At 44.6% G+C, this 21,483-nt stretch overlaps 1 protein-coding gene across 2 annotated transcripts in view; it reads left to right on the plus strand.

The window, feature by feature from the left end:
- Positions 1 to 750: 750 nt before the first annotated feature.
- Positions 751 to 21,483, plus strand: part of SEC22A (SEC22 homolog A, vesicle trafficking protein) — a 61,548-nt gene continuing 40,815 nt past the window's right edge. For both annotated transcript variants that reach the window (XM_062208915.1, XM_062208906.1), the window contains exons 1-2: positions 751 to 839; positions 10,015 to 10,215. In XM_062208915.1, the coding sequence (XP_062064899.1) occupies positions 10,034 to 10,215 (182 nt within the window). In that variant the 5' untranslated portion in view covers positions 751 to 839; positions 10,015 to 10,033. The remainder of the gene's footprint in view (positions 840 to 10,014; positions 10,216 to 21,483) is intronic.

The following is a 21,483-nucleotide window of genomic DNA, read 5'->3' on the forward strand; positions in this document are numbered from 1 at the left end:
GGCAAACTGTTGAAATTGTTACCTAATATATACTAAAATGACCTTTTGTATATAAAGAGAATTGAAAATGAATCATGATGTGATTGGAAGGGGAGAGGGAGCGGGAAAGGGGAGGGTTGTGGGTGGGAGGGAAGTTTTGGGAGGGGGAAGCCATTGTAACCCATAAGCTGTACTTTGGAAATTTATATTCATTAAATAAAAGTTTAATTAAAAAAAATCTTATGACACTTTAAATCCCACCCAGCGTTAGGTTCATTCCTGTAACCGGATGCCTAACACAATGCTGTGCTCGGTAAACACTCTGGAAATGCTTGGTTAACAATGTGTGACCATGACAAGACGTGAAGAGGCCAAGCCACGGGGCCAGCGCCTGGCACTGCCCTTCTTGTGCGCGGCGGTGGACAGAGGCTGGTTCCTCCCTCCCTCCCTCCCACCCATCCACTGCCCCTCCCTCCCTCCCTCCCTTCCGCAGAGGGGGCTTTTCTTCTTGCCCTTTAGATGAGTTTGCTGTGGAGCCGCCTGCGAGAGAGAATCCGGCAGCAGGCGGGAGCGATTAGCCTAATTTCTCGGGGACAACAGAGCTCCGTCCCCAGAGGACGACGGGATCCCCCGGCGCAGGTGCGTGGGAAACTGCCAGTCTGTCCTGGAGGGGGCGGGTCAGTGAGTTCTTCCCACAGAACCCGATTGGCCGCCGGGGCGGGCCGAGGGAACGGGGCGGGGCTTGATTCCGCAGGCGCCGGCCACGTTGGACGCGGGGCAGCCCCGCTGAAAGGCCACTCCTGGGCCCCACAATGCACTGCGTGGCGCGTCACTCGGAGCGGCGGGTCCCGGCTCGGCAGGTACGGCCCGGCCCCTCTCAGTACGCTTCTTCCCTGCGCGGGGTCGCTCGCTCCCCTCCTTGGCCCACCGCGCCCTTGGCTCTCCGGCCGCGGCCCCCTTCGTCGGGACCACACGCCTACGCCTGGGCAGGAACCATGCCCGGGGCGTGGGGTGGAGTCGGGTGGTGGTGGTGCGGCCGCGGAGCCCTGGAGCGGCCGGCGTCTGGGGCCGTGGACCCCTGGGGTCGAGCGGTCTGCGGGCCCGCGCGGGCGGCGGTTGTCCTCCGGCCGACCTGCCCCGGGAGCGGGGCGATGCGGGGGGGGATAGGAGGCGGGGAGAGTCGCCTGGGCTGTCCGCGGGCGGCGGCGGGGATTCCCTGGCGCCCAGATGTCATAAACACGGTGGTCCGTCCACTTAGGCCGTTTGGGGCAGGCGAGAGAACTGGAGGTGGCATTAACTGTTTGTTTTAGGCAGGATGACTTACTTTGCGTTTTGTGGGGATTGGGTGAATATTGAGCCCAGAGCTTTGTGTGCGTTGGCACACAGGAAGCTTGAGGCCCTGTTGCTAGCCCTTGGGGAACGGAGACCCGGACAATTGGCTCCACAAGTGGGGGAGATCGAAGGAGACGGCCGACCCCGAGCTGGCTGGAGTCTCTCGCCAGGGAAAGCCCCTTTAGACTTGTGCCGCTGTAATTTCTGGGTCATCCACCTGCGGCAGATGCAGGGCTTCAGACTGGAGATACTGGGGTCGCAGCTGACAGGTGGCTCCGCATCACACTCCACGTTACTGCTACTTACTCACATGTTAAGACTGTAAGGAAGTGGGCAGTCCCTGTGGCAGTACCTACAGATCCTAGTGTATTCAGCTGCACTGTGAGCCTGCCCTGTGTTAATGGGACGCCTGGGCGTTTCCTACTTTGAGAGCTTAGTATGTGACTGATTAAAATCTAAATGTCTTTTATGAAAGAAAAACGGGTTCTCTCAGGGGCGCCAGTGGCCTTCCTCTGCGTGTATTTGAGTAAGAGTTTGCATATTTGGGGAGGTACTGTCTCATAGAATTGTTAGTTAGGCCTGGGTCAAATCCCTGCCTTCCCACTTACTTGTTTAGGAATTGAATAAGTTGCTTAAACTGTGTGGCTTTTAATTTCCTGAAAAGCAAAATGGAATTCATATCTACCTCACAGGTTATTGGAAGGCTTCAATGAGGTAATGTGTATGTTATATACATATTATATAATGTGTGTTGCCATAGTGATGATCAATAAAAAGAATAACAAATATTTAGTAGAGCACTTTCAGTGTATTCCCCTAAGTGTTTCAGGATCTTTACATTATCCTATGTGGTAGATGCTACTGGTTTCTGGAAACCAGCCCTAGGAGGTAGATGATATTAGTTGCCACACTTCACAGATGAGGAGATTGAGGTATGCATGGTGAGCTGCCCTCGGTTACATGGCTGCCACATGGTGGAGCCAAGATTTAACCCAGGCAGTCTGGCTCCTGAGTCTGACCTTTTAACTATCATACTAGACTGCCTCTTACAGTGTAAACTGTTATTATTCAAAATGAGTGACCAGATAGTTTCTGCCCCTGGTTGGTTTTGGGAGACTGATACGGCACAGTGGCATAGAAATATAAGACACTTGGATTTAAGTACCAGCTCTGTCGCATACTTGTATGGTGCTAGCAGTGTGACACTGAGAAAATGAGCCTCAGTCTCCTCGTTTGTACAATGGAGGTTATACCTTCCTGTCTTGGACTGTGGCTCTAGACAGATGTTGGAGCTGGACGTGTCTGAACCATGTTGGCCGCCCTGTCCTAGAGGTGGGCGTGATCTGTTTCGGAGCCTGAGGGCTTGTGCACACTCTGCACTGCAAGCACCCCTGTTAGGAGTCAGACTTCTCGTGAGGCTGGGGGCACAGGCAAAGCAGAATGAGCACTGGCTGTGCTTGGTACCTGTTTCTCTTCCTGTCTTAGCCTAGCCCACGTGTGCATCACACTGGGCAGTCAGTCCCTAAACTAACTCCTCCCCTTTCCCACAGACCTCAGCACCTTTAATAAAATAATGCGTTCCAAATTCCTGTTTCTCACATTTTGGTTCTGAAACATATGTATGATAACCTGATCAGCAGGTGAACATCTAAAAAAATTAATAATTCTCCAGAAACTTTCTCATGTGTTTCTAAAACAAAAAAGTTCTTCATTTTTTTTTTTTTTAGTTAAAAGATTTATTTATTTATTAGAAAGGCAGAGTTACAGAGTCAGAGGCAGAGAGTGGGGGGGGTCTTCCATCTGATGGTTCACTCCCCAAATGGCCACAACAGCCAGAATAGCACTGATCCTAAGCCTGGAGCCAGCAGCTTCTTCCAGGTCTCCCATGCAGGTTCAGGAGCTCAAGGACTTGCGCCATCCTCCACTGCTTTCCCAGACCATAGCAGAGAGCTGGATTGGAAGAGGAGCAGCTGGGTCTCAAACCGGCGCCCAAATAGGATGCCAGTGCCGCAGGTGATAGCTTTACCTGCCACGCCACAGTGCTGGCCCTTCTTCATTTATTTTAGTTTAGGGAAAAAACCTAACCTTCACAACTGATGTCATAGATATTATTGTTAAAGAATATATTTCATAGATACATTGTTAAAGAATACAGGGCAAAAAGTCAATTGAAAGACTACTAGGTAGGTAGAATAATAGTACAGATAGAAAGCAGAGAAGAGTTCTGAAAGTGGTACACGGGTAAGTGAAGTTTGGGAAATGAATTAAGTAAAATATGAGTGATTGGCTTCAGTATAAATGTTTTATCTTAAAAGAGGCATTTATGAAAGCATTTGGCCAGAAAGGAGATAAAAAATGTACTTAAGTGTTGAGCTTTGAGAGGTGCCTTCCTGATACCTGGGGCCCACAGTCATTGCCGCGCAATGGTCTGAAGACAAGTATTCAGCATCCTGTTATCTTGGGTCTAAGGGACTGCTAACCATCGCTAGAGTAGTTTGGCATTATGGGAATTTATTTTCATCAGCCTTTACCTAAGGTTTGCCTAGAACTATCTAGATTGTAATTTGGAATTTTTCCTTTAACACAGGAGTTGGGGGAAGCCTTTTTTCTGCCAGGGGCCATTTGGATATTTATAACATCATTCACAGGCCATATTAAATTATCAGCTTAAAAATTACCCTGCCATATTTAGACTTATTGAATTTTGGGTTTGGCCTGTGGTTGTCTTGGCAGGGCCAGACCCAGGGATTTTGCGGGCCGGGTGTTCCTCACCCCTGTGATGGTTGCTGTTGAGGGAAGGAAGTGCAGGCCACTGCTCAGCTTCCCTGTGAGTTTTCTGTTGTCTAAAGGCAGGTATGGAATTCTCTGTGGGTTAAAGGTGAGGAAACATGGAACCAGTGGCCTAAAAATGTGTCTTTGGCCCTTGTCAGATGGAAACTGCTGCTTCCGGATCCTCCCATGCGGTTGTTGTAACCTTTGTGACCTTTCCACAGCTCCACTGCTTCCTCCCGTGGTTTTCATGACCATGAGCCTGCCTAGACTCCATGGTATTCTGGCCCTTGCTTGGCCTTGGGATGGACCCATTTCTTACTCTGCTAGCACAGTCCAGAAAATTAAAGCTTTATATTTTTTTGAATAAACTACATGAAGAATCCAAGGTAAACATTTTAAAAAGAGAGGAGATTGTATTTATTGAGTTGATGAAGACTGCTTATTCTAAGGGGATTGAGCCTGCAAATTAATTAAGCCTGGCATTATTCACTGCTCATCCATCCTAGCTTCTTTTGTTTATTAGATTTGACTGGTCTGGATGCTAGATCTAGTTACCCTGGAACTTTTCCTCTTTAGAAAACTATAATCTACTGATAATAGAAACAGTCCCCTGGTGATCTTTAAAGAACTTTGACCAGGAACATAACTGCTATGTTCTGAATCTAAAAAAACTATTTTAGCAGTACTGGAAATGCAAGTTGTCTAACCAGTTTTCTAATTAGTAAAGTGGTGGACAGCGTAGCCTGTATTATATTTGCTCCTTTCATTTGAAGGTCTAATTTTGGGGGTAGCATTTCTCTACAGTAGGAACTATGTCTTCTAAATGTCTGACATAATCCCTGGTATACAGTAAATACTCAGGAAACATTGAGCAAATGGAAGTGGTATTCTCTCAGTATATGTTTTAGGGAACATGGATCATATCTTTCTTTTTTTAATGTTTATTTATTTTTCATCTATTTGAAAGGTAGAGTGACACAGGAGAGACAGAGAGAGAGATCTTCCATTCCCCAGTTCACTTCCCACATGCCCACAACAGCCAGAGATGGGTACAGTAGCCCAGAATTCCATCAGGGTCTCCCACGTGGCTGGCAAGGGCCCAAACACTTGTGCCATCATCTGCTGTCTCCAAGGATACATTAGCAGAAAGCTGGATTGGAAGTGGAGTAGCCGGAACTTGAACTGGTGCACAACGTGGAATGTGCTGCTTAACCCACTGCACCATAGCACCCACTCCTGAATCGTATCTTTCTGTCTTAAGTCATTAGAAAGAAAAGAATAACTTAGACAACTACATGGAAGTTGGAAACTTATTAATAAATATTGTTTCTAATATTTCTATTAGGATCCTGTAAGGGTGAGCCATAAAACAGTGCAATCTGTTTTTAAATACTATAAAGCAGGTAGTTGGAACTATAAGTCATAGCTCACCCTCACATTAATTCCCAGAATGGTCACTGTCTGGAAAGACAGCTATTTTATATTTCAATAATAAATGCTTAAAGGTGTGAAGTAAGACATTTTCCTACTTTCTTACACTTAGGCCAAATGTTAAAATTCTATTGTAAGGCCGGCGCCGTGGCTCACTAGGCTAATCCTCTGCCTTGCGGCGCGGGCACACCGGGTTCTAGTCCCGGTCGGGGCACTGATCCTGTCCCGGTTGCCCCTCTTCCAGGCCAGCTCTCTGCTGTGGCCAGGGAGTGCAGTGGAGGATGGCCCAAGTCCTTGGGCGCTGCACCCCATGGGAGACCAGGAGAAGCACCTGGCTCCTGCCATCAGATCAGCGCGCTGCGCCAGCCGCAGCACGCCTACCGCAGCGGCCATTGGAGGGTGAACCAACGGCAAAAGGAAGACCTTTCTCTCTGTCTCCCTCTACTGTCCACTCTGCCTGTCCAAAAAAAAAAAAAAATTCTATTGTAATAAGTGAGGATAGGTATTTGGGCTAGCTGTCGGTGGGAGGCCTGCATCCCCTATTGGAGTGCTTGGGTTGGAGTCCCAGCTTCACTCCTGATTCTAGCTTCCCAGGGGAGACAGCGGGTTAGGTGACTGAGTCCCTACCACCCATTTGGAAGACCCGGATTGTATTTTAGGCTCCTGACTTCAACCTGGCCCAGCCCTGGCTGTGGTGGGCATTTGAGAGAATGAACCAGTAGATAGAAGATCTTTGTCTTTCTCTGCCTTTCAAAAAAAAAAAAAAATTGTTAGGCTGGGCCCAGAAATCTACATTTCTTTTCTTTTTTTTTTTTGGGGGGGAAGATTTATTATTTATTTGAAAGAGACAGAGACAGAGAAAGAGAAGAAAGAAATAGAGAAAGAGAGAGAGAGAATTGGATCTTTTATCCACTGTTTCACTACCCATATGGCCTCAACAGCCAGGGCTAGGCCATGATGAAGCTAGGAGCCTGGATCTCCATGTGGGTCTCCCACTTGGGCAGTAGGAACCCAAATACTTGGGCTATCATCTGCTGTCTCCCAGGCACATTAGCAGGAAGCTGGATCAGAAGTGGAGGAGTAGGACCAGCACTGTTGCATAGTGGGTTGGGCATCTGCCTGTGTTGCTGGTATCCCATGTGGGATCCAGTTCGATTCCCAGCTGCTCCACTTCCAATCTAACCCCCTGCTGATAGCCTGGGAAAACAGTGGAGGATGGCTCAAGTGCTTGGGTCCCTGCACCCGTGTGGGAGACCTGGAGGAACTCCTGGCTTCGAATTGGCCCAGTTCCATCTGTTGTGGCCATTTGGGAAGTGAACCAGTGGAGGGAAGACATCTGTCTATGTCTCTCCCCCTCTCTGTATGCAACTCTGCCTCTCAAGTAAATAAATCTTTAGAAAAGTGGAGGAGCTGGGGCTTGAACTGGTATTTTGATATGGAAGCAGATATCCCAAGGAGCTGATAACCCACTCTGATACAACACCTGTTGCAGAAGTCTTTCTCTTTTAAAGATGTTTGTTTATTTGAAAGGCAGAACAACGGAGAGAAGGAATGACAGAAGGAATGCTGTTTCACTCCCCTAAATGTCCCCAAAAGCTGACACTGGGCCAGGCTGAAGCCAAGAGTCAGGAACTCCATCTTGGTCTCCCACATGGGTGGCAGGGAAAAGCACTTGGGCCCTGCTTTGCTGCCTTCCCAGGCGCATTATCAGGAAGCTGAATTGGAAGCAGACCAGCTGGGACTCAAACCAGCACTCTAATATGGGATGCCTTTGTCAAAAGTGACAGCTTAACCTACTGTGCTACAGTGCCGGCCCCAGAAATATATATTTCTGAGCTGATGCTTGAGAGCTATTTTGTTCTTGTCAATATGTTTACCTGATTTTTTAAAAAACATATTCTTACCTGGAGTCTTCTTTTTTTTTAATTTTTTAACTTTTATTTAATGAATATAAATTTCCAATGTACAGCTTATGGGTTACAATGGCTTCCCCCTCCCATAACTTTCCTCCCACCTGCAACCCTCCCCTCTCCCGCTCCCTCTCCCCTTCCATTCACATCAAGATTCATTTTCAATTCTCTTTATATACAGAAGATCAATTTAGTATATATTAAGTAAAGATTTCAACAGTTTACACCCACATAGAAACACAAAGTGAAACATACTGTTTGAGTACTAGTTATAGCATTAAATCAAAATGTACAGCACATTAAGGACAGAGATCCCACATGAGGAGCAAGTGCACAGTGACTCCTGTTGTTGACCCAACAAATTGACACTCTAGTTTATGGCACCAGTAACCACCCTAGGCTGTCATCATGAGTTGCCAAGGCTATGGAAGCCTTCCAAGTTCGCCGACTCTGATCATATTTAGACAAGGTCATAAAAGACAGGGTGAGGGTAGTAACCAATGATCCTAAGAGTGGCATTAACCAGGTCTGAACAATTATACAGCACTAAGTGGGGAAGAGGACCATCAGTACACACAGGTTGGGAGTAGAGCCATTGGAGGTAGAGTAGAGGTTATGATTATGAAGGACTGAGGCCCAAGTGTGCTAGACAGGGTCTAGAACAAAGGACAGAGTCATTATTAGAGGAGCTAAGAAAGGTGCTGTCTAAGCTACAATTAAGTTTTCTGATTGAGAGGCAAATAGAACCTGACAGAAGGGGCTTGATAATAATCTGTTGGGCTTTAGGCCTTGTAAGTTAAGAGGCCCAGTTGGAGTCTTCTTTTTTAATATTTTATTTATTTTTGCTTTGTTTGAAAGGCAGAGAGATACAGACACACACACACACACACACACACACAGAGAGAGAGAGAGAGAGAGAGAGAGATCTTCCATCAGCTCCTCAAATGCCCACAACTGCCAAGGCTAAGCCAGGCCAAAGCCAAGAACCAGGAGCTCAATCCAGTTTTCTCTCCTGTGTGGCGGGGACCTAAGTACTTGAACTATCATTTGCTGCTTCCTGGGATGTACATTAGCAAAAAGCTGGATCAGAAGTGAAGGAGTTGAGACTTGAACCAGAAACTCGAATGTGGGATGTGGGCATTCCAAGTGGCATTTTAACCACTATGTTGGATTCTTGTGCCTACCTGATTTCTTTCAGATACAGGCTTGTGAAATCCTTTTGTCTGTTTTTGTAAAGTATGACCAGAATCCGTAAGAGAGACCAGGGCCATTATGATTTATTTTCTGGTGAAAGATTAAGACAATTAAAACCAGTATTCCAGGGCCAGCGCCTGTGGCACGCTGCAGGCAGTGGCTTTACCTGCTACACAACAGCACTGGCCCCTCTCCTTTCCTTTTAAAAATTTTTGCTTAAGGGGCCGGCATTGTGGCATAGTAGGTTAAGGTTCTGCCTGTGGTGCTAGTATCCCATAAGGGTGCCAGTTTGAGTCCCCCTGCTATACTTCCAATCCAGCTCTCTGCTAATGGCCTGGGAAAGCAATGGAAGATGGCCCAAGTGTTGGGGCCCCAGCACCCACATGGGAGACCCAGAAGAAGCTCCCAGTTCCTGGCTCCTGACCTGCCCAGCTTTGGCCATTGAGGCCATCTGGGGAGTGAACCAGTAGATGGAAGATCTTTGTTTCTCCCTCTCTGTAACTGTGTCTCTCAAATAAATAAATAAAATATTTAAATTTTTTTTTTTACTTATTTATTTTCATTTATTTGAAAGAGTGAGACAGAGACAGAGATCTTCCATCCGCTGATTCACTCCCCAAATGCCTGCAACAGCCAGGGCTGGGCAGGCTGAAGCCAGGAACCTGGAACTCAGTCTGGGTCTGGAACTCATGTGGGTGGCAGGGACCCAAGCACCTGAGCCATCATCTGCTTCCCAGCATGAGCAGTAGCAGGAAACTGGAGAGGAAGTGAAGGAGCCAGGATTTGAACCTGGCACTAGCATATGGGATGTTGGAGTCCCAAGCAGCAACTGAACTGCTGTACTAAGTGTCCCCCCCACCTTTTCTTTTTCTTTCTCTCTGGGAAAATATATGCGGTTTTTATCTTTTTTTCCACTTAAAATATAAACACTTTGCAACAAACTTATTTCACAAATTAATTTATAATTGCTGCATTTATTCTGTCATGTGAGCATATGGTAATTTACTTAAACATCACCCTATTGAAGGATCTTTAGGTTATTTTCAGTTATTCAAGTGGAAAAATGTCTTGTTTAAAATTTTGTCTGGTTCTCTGGCTATGTTCCTCAGGATAGGATTATATTGAGGTCAAAGAGTATACATGTTTTTAAATTCTGGCAGACATTGCTAATTTGATTTGAGAATGGTGTTTATTCCAGTTCTTACTTTCACTTGTACTTGGGAGAATGCCAGACAGAGCAGGTGTTATTTTTTTAAAAAGCTGATTTTTTAAGTGAAGCGTAGTATGTTATTGTTTTAATTAGTATTCTTTGGTTACTCGTAAGGCGAACATTTTTGCATATGCCTATCAACTTCACTTTAATTTTCAATCTAACCGAATGTTCATTTTGTTTTAGGTCTTCTCTGTCTGTTGAAATGTCTTTGATTTTATCTGCCTCAGTCGTTCGCGTCAGAGATGGACTGCCACTTTCTGCTTCTACTGATTATGAACAAAGCCCCGGAACGCAGGAGTGCAGAAAGTATTTTAAAATGCTCTCGAGGAAACTTGCTCAACTTCCTGATAGATGTACACTGAAAACTGGACATTATAACATTAAGTAAGACTTCAGTTTGTTTCATGAGAGTCATTGGCCTAGTGTTTGTCACTTTAATGATGCTTAAGTGATTGCACTAAAAAAAAAATCAGTGATGAGTTTAATAAAACTTGTTTGAGTCAAGAATCATGTTCTGAACTGATGCTAAATAGCAGTGTTCATGTCATCAACTTTTGCGGTTTCATCAACACTTTTGCAGTTTCTCTGCATTTATGTCTGACTTTAGAAAAATGTGTGGTTTTGTACACCACAGATGTTCCTTCTTGTAAGTTGATCACTAAGTATTTATTGTAGGCAAACTCAGTGGGAAACAAGGAACATTTATCTGATACCCGCCCTAAAAGAACCAATTAAGCTTATACTCTAGTGGGAAGGGATAGCACTTGTCTCCACATTGTACATAAAGAAAATAAGACTGGGTGATGGGATAAAGAGTGCCTTTATCTGTGGTGCTCCAGGACCTCTGTGAGAAGATGACATTTGGGCAAAGACCTAAGTGATGAGAATGGAGGTAATTATATGAAGGGTGCTGTAGGTAAAGAACAAGGCCCTTCCATACCAACAAGAGACAGCAAGCAAACCAGTGATATGGAAGCGTTGTGGACAATTAATAGAGTGGGAGAAGCTGAGGTAGGCAAGGTAAGGTTACCTTGGGCCTTCTAGGCCATGTTGAACTTGGAGTTTATTAGTCTGCTGAATCTAATGCAGTAGGAAGCCATTGGGAGGTTTTAGGTTGGGAAGTGATATAATCTGATTTTGGCTTTGAATAAACCATCCTGGCAGCTCTGTGAAGAATGGTCTTTAAGGGAGAAAGAGTAGAAGCAGAGAGATCATTTAGGATACCCTTAGAGAAGTGCAGGTAAAGACGATGATTGTAACATGGACTAGGATGATAATGAAAAAACATGGTTGGATTTGGGCTACATGTAGAGGTTAGCATCAACAAATCTTCCTAATGGATTAAAGTGAGATGTGAGGCAAAAAGAAGAATCAAGAATTACCTGTGGATTTTGGGCCTGGAGAAGTGGATGGTGCTGAAATGAGCCAGATTGGAGAGGTTAAGTGTGTTTCGTTGATAAGATCCACAGTTATGTTTGGAGGTGTTAAATCTGAGATGCTTGTTTGTTTGTTTATTTATTTATTTGAAAGACAGAAAGTTACGCAGAGGCAGAGAGAGAGAGAGAGGTCTTCCATTCACTGGTTCACTCCCCAGATGGCCACATCGGCTGCAGCTGTGTCAATCCGAAGCCAGGAGCCAGGAGCTTCTTCCAGGTCTCCCATGTGGGTGCAGGGGCCCAAGGAGTTGCGCCATCTTCTACTGCCTTCCCAGGCCATAGCACAGAGCGAGATTGGAAGTGGAGCAGCCAGAACTCAAACCAGCACCCATATGGGATGCTGGCGCTGCAGGCGGCGGCTTTACCCAGTACGCCACAACACCAGCCCTGAGGTACCTATTTAGACATCCATGGGGCATTGTCAGGTATAGCAACTGAAGGTGTGAAATGAAGTTTAGTGAAGAAGGTAAGTATGGAGATTTAGACTTAGGGGTCGGCTTATAGTTTGTAATTAACACCTTGGGAATGAATGGGACTACCTTGGAAAACATGCACATGAGACAATTAAGGAATACTTAATGTTTGAGCATTTTGATAATGATTATGAATACAGAAAGAAGTCAGATAGGAACAAGGTCCATGAGATATAATAAGCAGAGACTTTTGCTATTGAGATGAATGTTCTGAAGAATTAGTAAGATTTGGGGGCTGGCGTTTTGGCGTGGTGAATAAAGCTGCCACCTGCGACTCCAGCATCCCACATTGGTGCTGGTTTGTATCCTGGCAGCTCCACTTCTGATCCAGTTCCCTGCTAATGCACCTGGGAAAGCAAAAGAAGATGGCTCAAGTGCTTGGGCCTCTGCCACCCATTGTGGAAGACCTGGAAAAAGCTCCAGGCTGCTGGCTTTGGCCTGGTCCAGCCCTGCTATTGCAGCCATCTGGGGAGTGAACCAGCAGATGGAAGATCTCTCTATGTCTGTCCTTCTCTCTGAACTCTGACTTTCCAAAAAATAAGTAAATCCTTTTCTAAAACAGTTTATGGAAAATGGAATTAAAAGATAAATTTATAAAAAGAAGAATTAGTAAGACTTGTCTAAGGCAGGGATGAAGACATCGTAGGTATAAGGGAGGAGAGGTACAATAAGCAGAGAACGTGACAGCATAACAGGTGCTAACCTGCTTGGCCTGATGTAGTGGGTGGTGACTTAGGGATAGTTAGGAGACATGTGATAATGTGGGGCCAGATCCTGGGTTGCCCTGAAAGTTCAGATTGAGGGATGTTGCTGTGATACAACAGGTTGGAGGCAGCTGTTGCTGCATGCTTGAGGGAAGATTCTTGATCCACAGCAGTTCTGAGACAGTGAAACAGAGAGCGATACGGAAAGTAGAGATAATGCAGAGTCAGCTTTTTATGAGTGTTAGGGCAAGAAGTAGGAAAATGAAAGTGCAGAAGAAAAAGAAAATGCCAAACAGAAAGACACTCCAAAAGAAGAAATGGCTGAACCTGTTAAGCTGGAATACCAGCGGTGAAGGAAAGAAGGGGCAAGGATGACCCAGGCCTTGGCATTGGGCAGTGATGGTGTCACTGTCAGAAATGAGGCTTTTGGCAGGGATTGCCAAGAGGGCGAGGCAGAAGAGAGTGAAGCTCCATTTGATCGTTTTAGTTGAGGTTATGAGAAGGCAATCCAGGGAGACAGGATAGGGATTTTGGAATCATTCACATTGATGTGGTTGAAATTCTGAGAGTAGAAGTACCACTGAGTTTAGGGAAAGGCCCAGAATAGACCCTTAGAGAATGTCCACAGTTACTAAGTTCACACCAGGGTGATGGTAAGAAGAGATGTTGTATTTAATTGGATTTTCTTAGGGTTTAGTGAGAAAGTGTGTTTTTTATATATGTTTTCATAGTGGTTTTTTTTTTTTTTAAGATTTATTTATTTATTTGAAAGGCAGAGAGAGAGAAAGAGAGGTCTTCCATTCACTGGTTCACTCCTCAATTGGCCGCAACAGCAGGAGCTGGGCCAATCCAAAGCCAGGAGCCAGGAGCTTCTTCCAGGTCTCCCGAATGGGTGCATGGGCCCAAGGACTTGGGTCATCATCTACTGCTTTCCCAGGCCATAGTAGAGAGCTGAATCAGAAGTGGAGCAACCTGAACGCAAACCCATATGGTTTACCCACTACGCCACAGTGCCGGCTCTAGAAAATATTTTATTGATGATAGTGATTAAAATATATCTGAAATAATGTCTTAGCCTCTGAATTTTTAGAGAAAAAACTTGAAACATTTACATATCTTAACAGTCAGCTTTAATTTTATTTTTTAAAAATTTGTTTATCTGAAAGGCAGAGTTAGAGAGAGGGAGAGAGGGAGAGCTTCCTTCCTTTGGCTCACTCCTCAGATGGCTGGCCAGGCCAAAGCCAGGAGCTTCATCCAGGTCTCCCACATGGGTGGCGGGGCTCCAGGCCCATTAGCAAGGAGCTGGATCAGAAGTGAGGTGGCCAGGATTTGAACTGGCACTCATATGGGATGCTGGCATCACAGGCAGCAGGTTAACTCACTGTACCACAACGCCATCCCTGGTCATGCTCTTTTAGCATCTTGCGTCATTATCCTGAGTTTCGGTTGTTACTGTATAGTGGTGTAGACAGCTGTCAAAATTATAGGAAATTGGCTTGAATGCATATTAATACTGGTAGTTATCCTGGACTTTAGAATAAATAAAGCAGCTTTTTTTTTTTAAGATTTATTTTATTTATTTGAAAGAGTTAGAGAGGTAGAGACAGAGAGAGAGAGGTCTTCCATCTGCTGGTTTACTCCCCAGGTGGCTGTTGCTGGCCACGGCTTTATCTGTTACATCATAACATTAGCTCCCATACCGTGCATTTTTATTTTAAATTCCAAATTATCTCTCTCTCTCTTTTTAAAAAAATGTATTTATTTTATTATTTGAAAGACAGGGTTACAGAGAAGCAGAGGCAGAGAGATAGAAAGAGGTCTTAAATCTGCTGGTTCACTTCCCAAATGGCTGCAAAGGCTGGAGCTGGGCCAATCCGAAGCCAGGAGCCAGGAGCTTCTTCCGGGCCTCCCACGTGGGTGCAGGGGCCCAAGGACTTGGGCCATCTTCTGCTGTTTTCCCCCAGGCCATAGTAGAGAGCTGGATCGGAAGAGAAGCAGCCAGGTCTTGAACCGATGCCCATATGGGATGCCAGCGCTTCAGGCCAGGGCTTTAACCTGCTGCGCCACAGCGCCGGCCCCAAAGTAACTTTTAAAAAAATGTTTTTCATTTCTCTGCTTTATTTTCTTAAAAGTAGGATAAAAATTGGTAAAATTTTAATATTACCCATTCTATTTAATTATGAATTTTAGATTTTGTATTATTTGTTTATACCCTATCTTACTGCACACAAAGGATTCGAGGCAATTTACAGAAAAGATAATTCAAGAGGATAAGGAAGGGAAATCAGGTGAAGGAAAAATCAGGAGAATAATAAACTGCAGTGATATTTCTGTCTGGAGATGCAAACTACATAGTCCATTCATTTGTTAGAAACTACAGAGTCCATTCATTTGTTAGAAACGGGCTGCAGAGATTGCCCTCAGTTTCCTAGGGGCCACCGTCATGGGAGACAGTCTGTGGGATCAGTTACAGGATTCGGTGTCCATTGGATAAAAACATTGGTTTTCATGTGACTAAGACTTGGTGCGTACAAAGAGGGACAGCATTTAGATGGCATTTTCCAGCAGCTATTAAAGAACTTCTATGATTTTCTTGTATTCCTCAGTGTGTACTGAAATGACACGATGCCAGAATCAGGGTTAAGAGAGAGTTTAGGAGTGGGATAAATCAGTAGAGAACTAATCTGGCCTGATCCATGAATACAATTCAGATTATATCCAGAGCAATGAGTAGATTTCATGATTCTTGGAACCAGGTATAGAAAAACCTGTAAGCATATTATTTTTTGTGGCCAAGCATTAAAAAGGTTGGAAGACAAGATTTTTAGTTCTTGTTTGTGGCAAAGACCTGGATTTTATGTATATTCTTTTATTGATCATAAAAGGTCTTGTTGGTTTCTAGTTTGTTGAGGTTTTTGTAGTTTATGATGATGACTTTGGATTGAAACATATAAAATTGGGAAATCAGGTATGTTACTCACACATTCCGATGTGAGAACTCTTCCATCACTGTGAGTTTGCCAGAAGAAACTTGCAGATCCGCAGTAGCAAGGTCGCGGCACAGCCTAGAACTGTCACCTGGCTGCCCGCCTCCTCTCCTTGCTGGCTTACATGCTTCTCTTTCCTTCAAGCCCGGCTTATGCGTGCTGCCTTCAAATCACCTTCTCCTTGCTGCTCTTTCATTTCTGTAGTGGTCTCACTCTCTTCACAGATTACCTGCAGAACTTGTTTCACTGCATTTTTCATTATTTAAAACAACTCTTATTTTTAACTTCTCTATCTACTCTCTGTAACTGGGTTGTTACTCACTGAGGAAGTTGTCCTGCCTTGGCTGATACTATTTTTTGATTCCTCACTGCTTGACAGTGTGGTCTTCAAATCTGTGTAGAAACTGAGTAAGCAAAGGAGGCATATACTTACATGGTAAATCGGGTGATGCTTCACAGTAGATTCTACTTGAATAAGCAGGGGAAGACCAGAGTTTGGAGAAAGAATTAGTAGAGTAACATTTAACACAGAGTAGATTCCTTTCGTTTTCTCCCCGTGTGTTGGGAAAGCCATGAATTTCCTTTGATTGTAGCAGCTGAGTGCTACTGGTTCAACTGGTGGAGCACATTGTGTGGAACAAGGCTTGGAGCAGCACAGAGCCACACCCCTGTCACAGTAGCTGCTAAATCGGAGAGGGTTGTTTGGGAGTTTGCCATGTTCAGGGTGCTGTGTAATAAAGCCTGCATTTTCTCCAAGAGATTTCAGCTTTGGGGGAACCTTGTTGAGTGGGCAGGGTGGGGTGGAATGTGGGGGTACCTGGTTTTGTGGTTTCTTTTTACATCCCATAGTGATATTACAATTTTCTCTACATATCTAAAAATTTAATCTATTTCATAAGTTGGACAATAATTTCCTATAACTAATAAATGTTTAAATGAATAAACTTATATGACTACTTAAAGATAATGACTAAAGCAATAGTTATGAACCATATGAAAATTAAATTGTGTCATATGAGATCTTAAAACTTTGTGATTGACTTTGGGTTGTAAAGATCATAATTGTACATTTTGAGATCTCTTTAAACATTGAGACACTGATCCTATGGAAAGACAAATATCTTTTGGGAGATCAGTTGTACCCTGTGGTGGATTTGAGTTCTTTCACTGTGAATTCACCAGAGTCATAATGGCTATGAGCCTCCTAGCTCCTCTTTGTGCCTAAGGGTTCACTTCTTCCATATTCGTCCTCATACTGCTACTTCTAGCTAGGAATGCGATTTTAGACCCACTTACCTTTTGGTTTTAGTCTCTAGTGCTTTCTTTTCACTCTTAGGTGACATTTTCTGATTATAAGAGTAACAACTTCAGGGCCAGTGCCATGGCTCAGTTGGTTAATCCTCCACCTGTGGCGCCGGCATCCCATATGAGCGCCGGGTTCTAGTCCCAGTTGCTGCTCTTCCAGTCCAGCTCTCTGCTGTGGCCCGGGAGGGCAGTGGAGCATGGCCCAAATGCTTGGGCCCCTGCATCCACATGGGAGACCAGGAAGAAGCACCTGGCTCCTGGCTTCGGATCGGCACAGCTCCGGCAGTTGCGGCCATTTGTGGGGTGAACCAATGGAAGGAAGACCTTTCTCTCTGTCTCTCTCTCTCACTGTCTATGACTCTACCTGTCAAATAAACAAATAAATAAATAAATATTTTTAAAAAGTAACAACTTCAGCAGTAACTCAATTATTGAGTACCTGCAATTGGAGCAGGTACATTAGCTTTGCACCAGCTGTATCAGTGAACAACTAATAGATATAGCTGTTTGCCTTTTCTGGAGGCAGACACACAAGTCATACTGGTTTAAAGGAAAAAAGTGTATTGTGGGGGCCAGTGTTGTGGCATAGCGGGTTAAGCTGCTGCATGTGATGCTGGCATCCCATATGAGCACCCGTTCATGTTCTGGCTGCTCCACTTCGGATCCAGCTCCCTGCTAATGTACCTGGGAAAGCAGCCACCCTCATGGGAGACCTGGATGGAGTTCCAGGCTCCTAGCTTTGGCCTGGCTTAGCCCTGGCCATTGCAGCCTTTTGGGGAGTAAATCAGCAAATGGAAGATCTGTCTCTGTGTGTCTCTCCCTCTCTCTTTCTTGTGTACCTCTGCCTTTCAAATAAATAAATCTTAAAAAAAAATGTGTTATGGTGGGAGGGATGCTGGGTTCTCAGGTGTTGTCAGGTGTTGTCAGGTCTCTATTCTGCACACCTGGCCTTTTGCAGACAGGTATTCTCCACAAGCTGGAAACCACTGCACAGGTCGCTCAGGTAGCCCCAGGCTCACTTCTGCCCAGCTGGGCAACTCCCTCCCCTCCATGTCTTGAGAACAGGACATGAATTGACTTTGCATGTGCTGTGGCCATTTCTAGACTAATCTTTGAGATCAGAGGGTGTGAGGTACTTTTAATTGTTCAGGTCTGGGTCACATGCCCACCACTTGATGGGCAGCTTTACCAAAGCCATGCAGAGTGGGTAGTGGGGTGTGGAGGCAGCTTCTCAACAGGAAGGGGAAAAGGATGCTGGGCAGACAGCCATGATCATACCATCATCTTCATTTTGTAGGTGAGGTACATGAGGCCTAGGGATGTAAAGAAGCTCCTTCAAGAATGCAAAGCTAAGAAATGATATGTTTGAACCCCGGTCTGTTTAGTCAGAATTCTTACTGTTCTCCGGTAAAAGTGGGAGCTGCCCGCCTTAATCCTTTCCCCTTTTCTTGACAGGATGCTCTCTCCACTTTTTATTGAGAGAGAGATGAAGTAGGTAAGAGCAGTAAGTAAGATATCCACCCCTCCTTGGATTGTGAAGTAATGAACAGAACATGTGTGAAGCTGAAATTGATGGGCAGCATTGTCTTATTGGAGACTAGATGTTTGGTGGTGACAGTGTGGCAGGGGAGTGCCACCCACTGATGTTAGCAAACACCTGGGCGAAGGAGATAGCCTGTGTTTCCAGCTTTCCTGGTTGTCTCTTTCCTAGCAGCACAGCACCCTTCTAGTGTTGATGATGGCCAAATGGATAGCAGTTCAGCACCAAATATGTTACATAGGCTCTGGTGAACTGACCTAGCAAACTAATGATTGTTGCAATACAGTTTCTCTGGGAAAAATGAGAACTGGATGTAATAAACTTTGGGACTACAAATAATAGCTAAATTAGGAATTTATCTGTGATTGGTTATCTGAAAAAGTTAGGATCTTTATTCTCTGGAATATTAAAATCCAGATTAACTCTGCAGCAAAGAAAATGAAGAATGTCAAAGACAGACTTTGAATGGTCTGTTTTTTGTTTGTTTGTTTGTTCATTTTAAAGATTTATTTATTTGTTTGAAAGGCAGAGTTACAGAGAAGCAGAGAGAGAGAGAGAGAGAGAGAGAGGTCTTCACACCCCAGATCGCTGCAATGGCCAGAGCTGCGCCAATCTGAAGCCAGGAGCTTCTTGGGGTCTCCTGCGGGTGCAGGGGCCCAAGGAATTGGGCCATCTTCTACTGCTTTCCCAGGCCATAGTAGAGGGCTGGATCGGAGGTGGAGCAGGCAGGACTTGAACCAGCACCCATATGGGATGCCGGCACTGCAGGCGGTGGCTTTACCCACTACGCCACAGTGCCGGCCCCTTGGTTTACTATTACAAGCTGCCATTGCCTGATATATTGCATATTAATGCATATCTTCTTATTTAGTGAAGTTAAATTAGTGGCTTTCATTGATCTTCTGTTTATGAGATAATCTATTCATGATTTGGCTCTTCTGTTTCAGGGAGTAATTGAAAGTTGGCCCTATAAGTAAGAAAGGTATTAGAAAATGTGGAGGGGCCGGCGCTGTGGCTCACTTGGTTAATCCTCCACCTGTGACGCCGGCATCCCATATGGGCGCCGAGTTCTAGTCCCGGTTGTTCATCTTCCAGCTCTCTGCTGTGGCCCAGGAGAGCAGTGGAGGATGGCCCAAGTGCTTGGGTGCCTGCACTCGCGTGGGAGACCAGGAGGAAGCACCTGGCTCTTGGCTTCGGATCAACGCAGTGCGCCGGCTGTAATGGCCATTTGGGGGTGAACCAACGGAAGGAAGACCTTTCTCTAACCCTAACTGTATAACTCTGCCTGTCAAATGATAAAAAAAAAAAGAAAATGTGGAGCCCCCAGTAGAATGCTACATATGGTGGACACTCAGTGTTGCTGAGTTCTCTTTATGGTTTTATCTCCTTAATGATGTGGAAATCTTTTTTGAAAAATATTTATTTTTTTCATCTTGAAAGGCAGAGAGACAGAGATATGTAAAGAAAGCAGAAAGGTAGATGGGGAGACAGAGATATAGACGTCTACTGGTTCACTCCCCAAATGCATTAAACAGTCAGGGCTAGGTTAGGTGGAAGCCAGGAGCCAGGAACTCCATCCAGGTCTCCCACGTGGGTGGCAGAGACCCAAGCATTTGAGCCGTCACCTGCTGCCTCCTAGGATGCATTAGCAGAAAGCTGGATCAGAAGCATAGAAGCCTAGACGTGAACCTAGCATTCTGATATTGGATGTGGACATCCCAAGAGGTGGTTTAACTGCTGTGCCACAACACCCACTCCAACGGCAAAGTCTTATTTTCCTATTAGACATATTTCCAAAAATTTGGGGAAAATGGAATTATAAAGTGTTTATTTTCATGCAGAAAATTGTAAAATCCATTTATAGTTTTTTCATAATATATAATTTTCCATGAACTTTTTGAAAATCCCTTGAAATTATGAATTTCAAATATTTTTTGCACCATAAAAACCTTATCTTTTAGCTTCATATCCTTGTGTTTGGTGATAATAAAATCTGTAGAGTTGCTCACCTTTTATATTTAAGTTTAAATTGTTTATTTTAGTGAAATTCAGTGTGCGGGGATTTCTAATTCAAAAATGATGTTTCTTATACTTAGCAATTTTAACAATAGAGTATGGATGGTATGTCCTAGTGGAGAACATTTCTGTACACAGGCAAGCTGTTTGCTTTGCAAATGTGGCTACAGAGGATAAGCACATTTTCTAAGTCTGCTGGTACAATTGCAGAGTGAAGTTTAGGCTATATGTCATTCAAGTGTTAATTACTGTTCGATTCATTTATAGTTTGCTATATATCTTGTCATTTAGCGTGCTACAAAATGCAGTTGCGTATAATTATCTTGTTTTGTATCATTGCTTCAATTACATTCCCAGTAACTACTGCAAGTTCCTGGCAGACAGAGCTTTTCTTTGACATCCGAGCATAGATAAGCGAACGTTGACATTCTCCTTGTGTTCTGTTGTCACCTGAGGGGAATTTTGCTAAGCATTAGTCTGATGCAGCAGGCCAAAATTGTCCTCAAAAGGCCAGTGTTTAATTGGTGATGCGTAAAAATTCTCTTAACAGTCTGTAAATAAAATTAAATTCCAGAAAAAGCTTAATGTCTAAAACCATGTATTTATTTTGTTAGACTTCAGGAGTCATTTGTTGTGTGGCTTAGATATATGATGGAATTAGCTTTTTAAGAAAGTGATTAGGGACCAGCAGTGGTGTAGCAGGTAGGGCTGCCACCTGTGGCACTGGCATCCCATATAGGCACCGGTTTGAGTTGGCTGCTCCACTTCCAATACAGCTCCCTGCTAATGCCCCTGGGAAGGCAGCAGAAAATGGCCCAAGTGCTTGGGTCCCTGTACACATGTGGGAGAACCAGAGGAAGCTTCTGGCTCCTGGCTTTGGACTGGCTCATTTCTGGCCGTTGTGGCCATTTGGGGAGTGGGCCAGAGGATGGGAGATTTCTCTGCCTCTCTTTCTGTAACTCTGCCTTTCAAATAAATAAATAAATCTAAAAAAAAAAATAGCAAGTGATTAGAAGGAGTACACTCTTCTTCTCTTTATGTGGAGCTTGAACTTCTGCAGCCTTACTGGTTCAGGAAACACATGATCCTGGAGAGACCTAAAGAAGATCATAGTACACCTGCCAGGGAGGGGAACCACAATGTAACAAAATTTTTGGCAACAAAGTCCAGAAGTGAAAGGGAAGCAAAAAA

This window comes from Lepus europaeus, chromosome 2, assembly GCF_033115175.1.
Source record: "Lepus europaeus isolate LE1 chromosome 2, mLepTim1.pri, whole genome shotgun sequence".
Classification (NCBI taxonomy): Eukaryota; Metazoa; Chordata; class Mammalia; order Lagomorpha; family Leporidae; genus Lepus; species Lepus europaeus.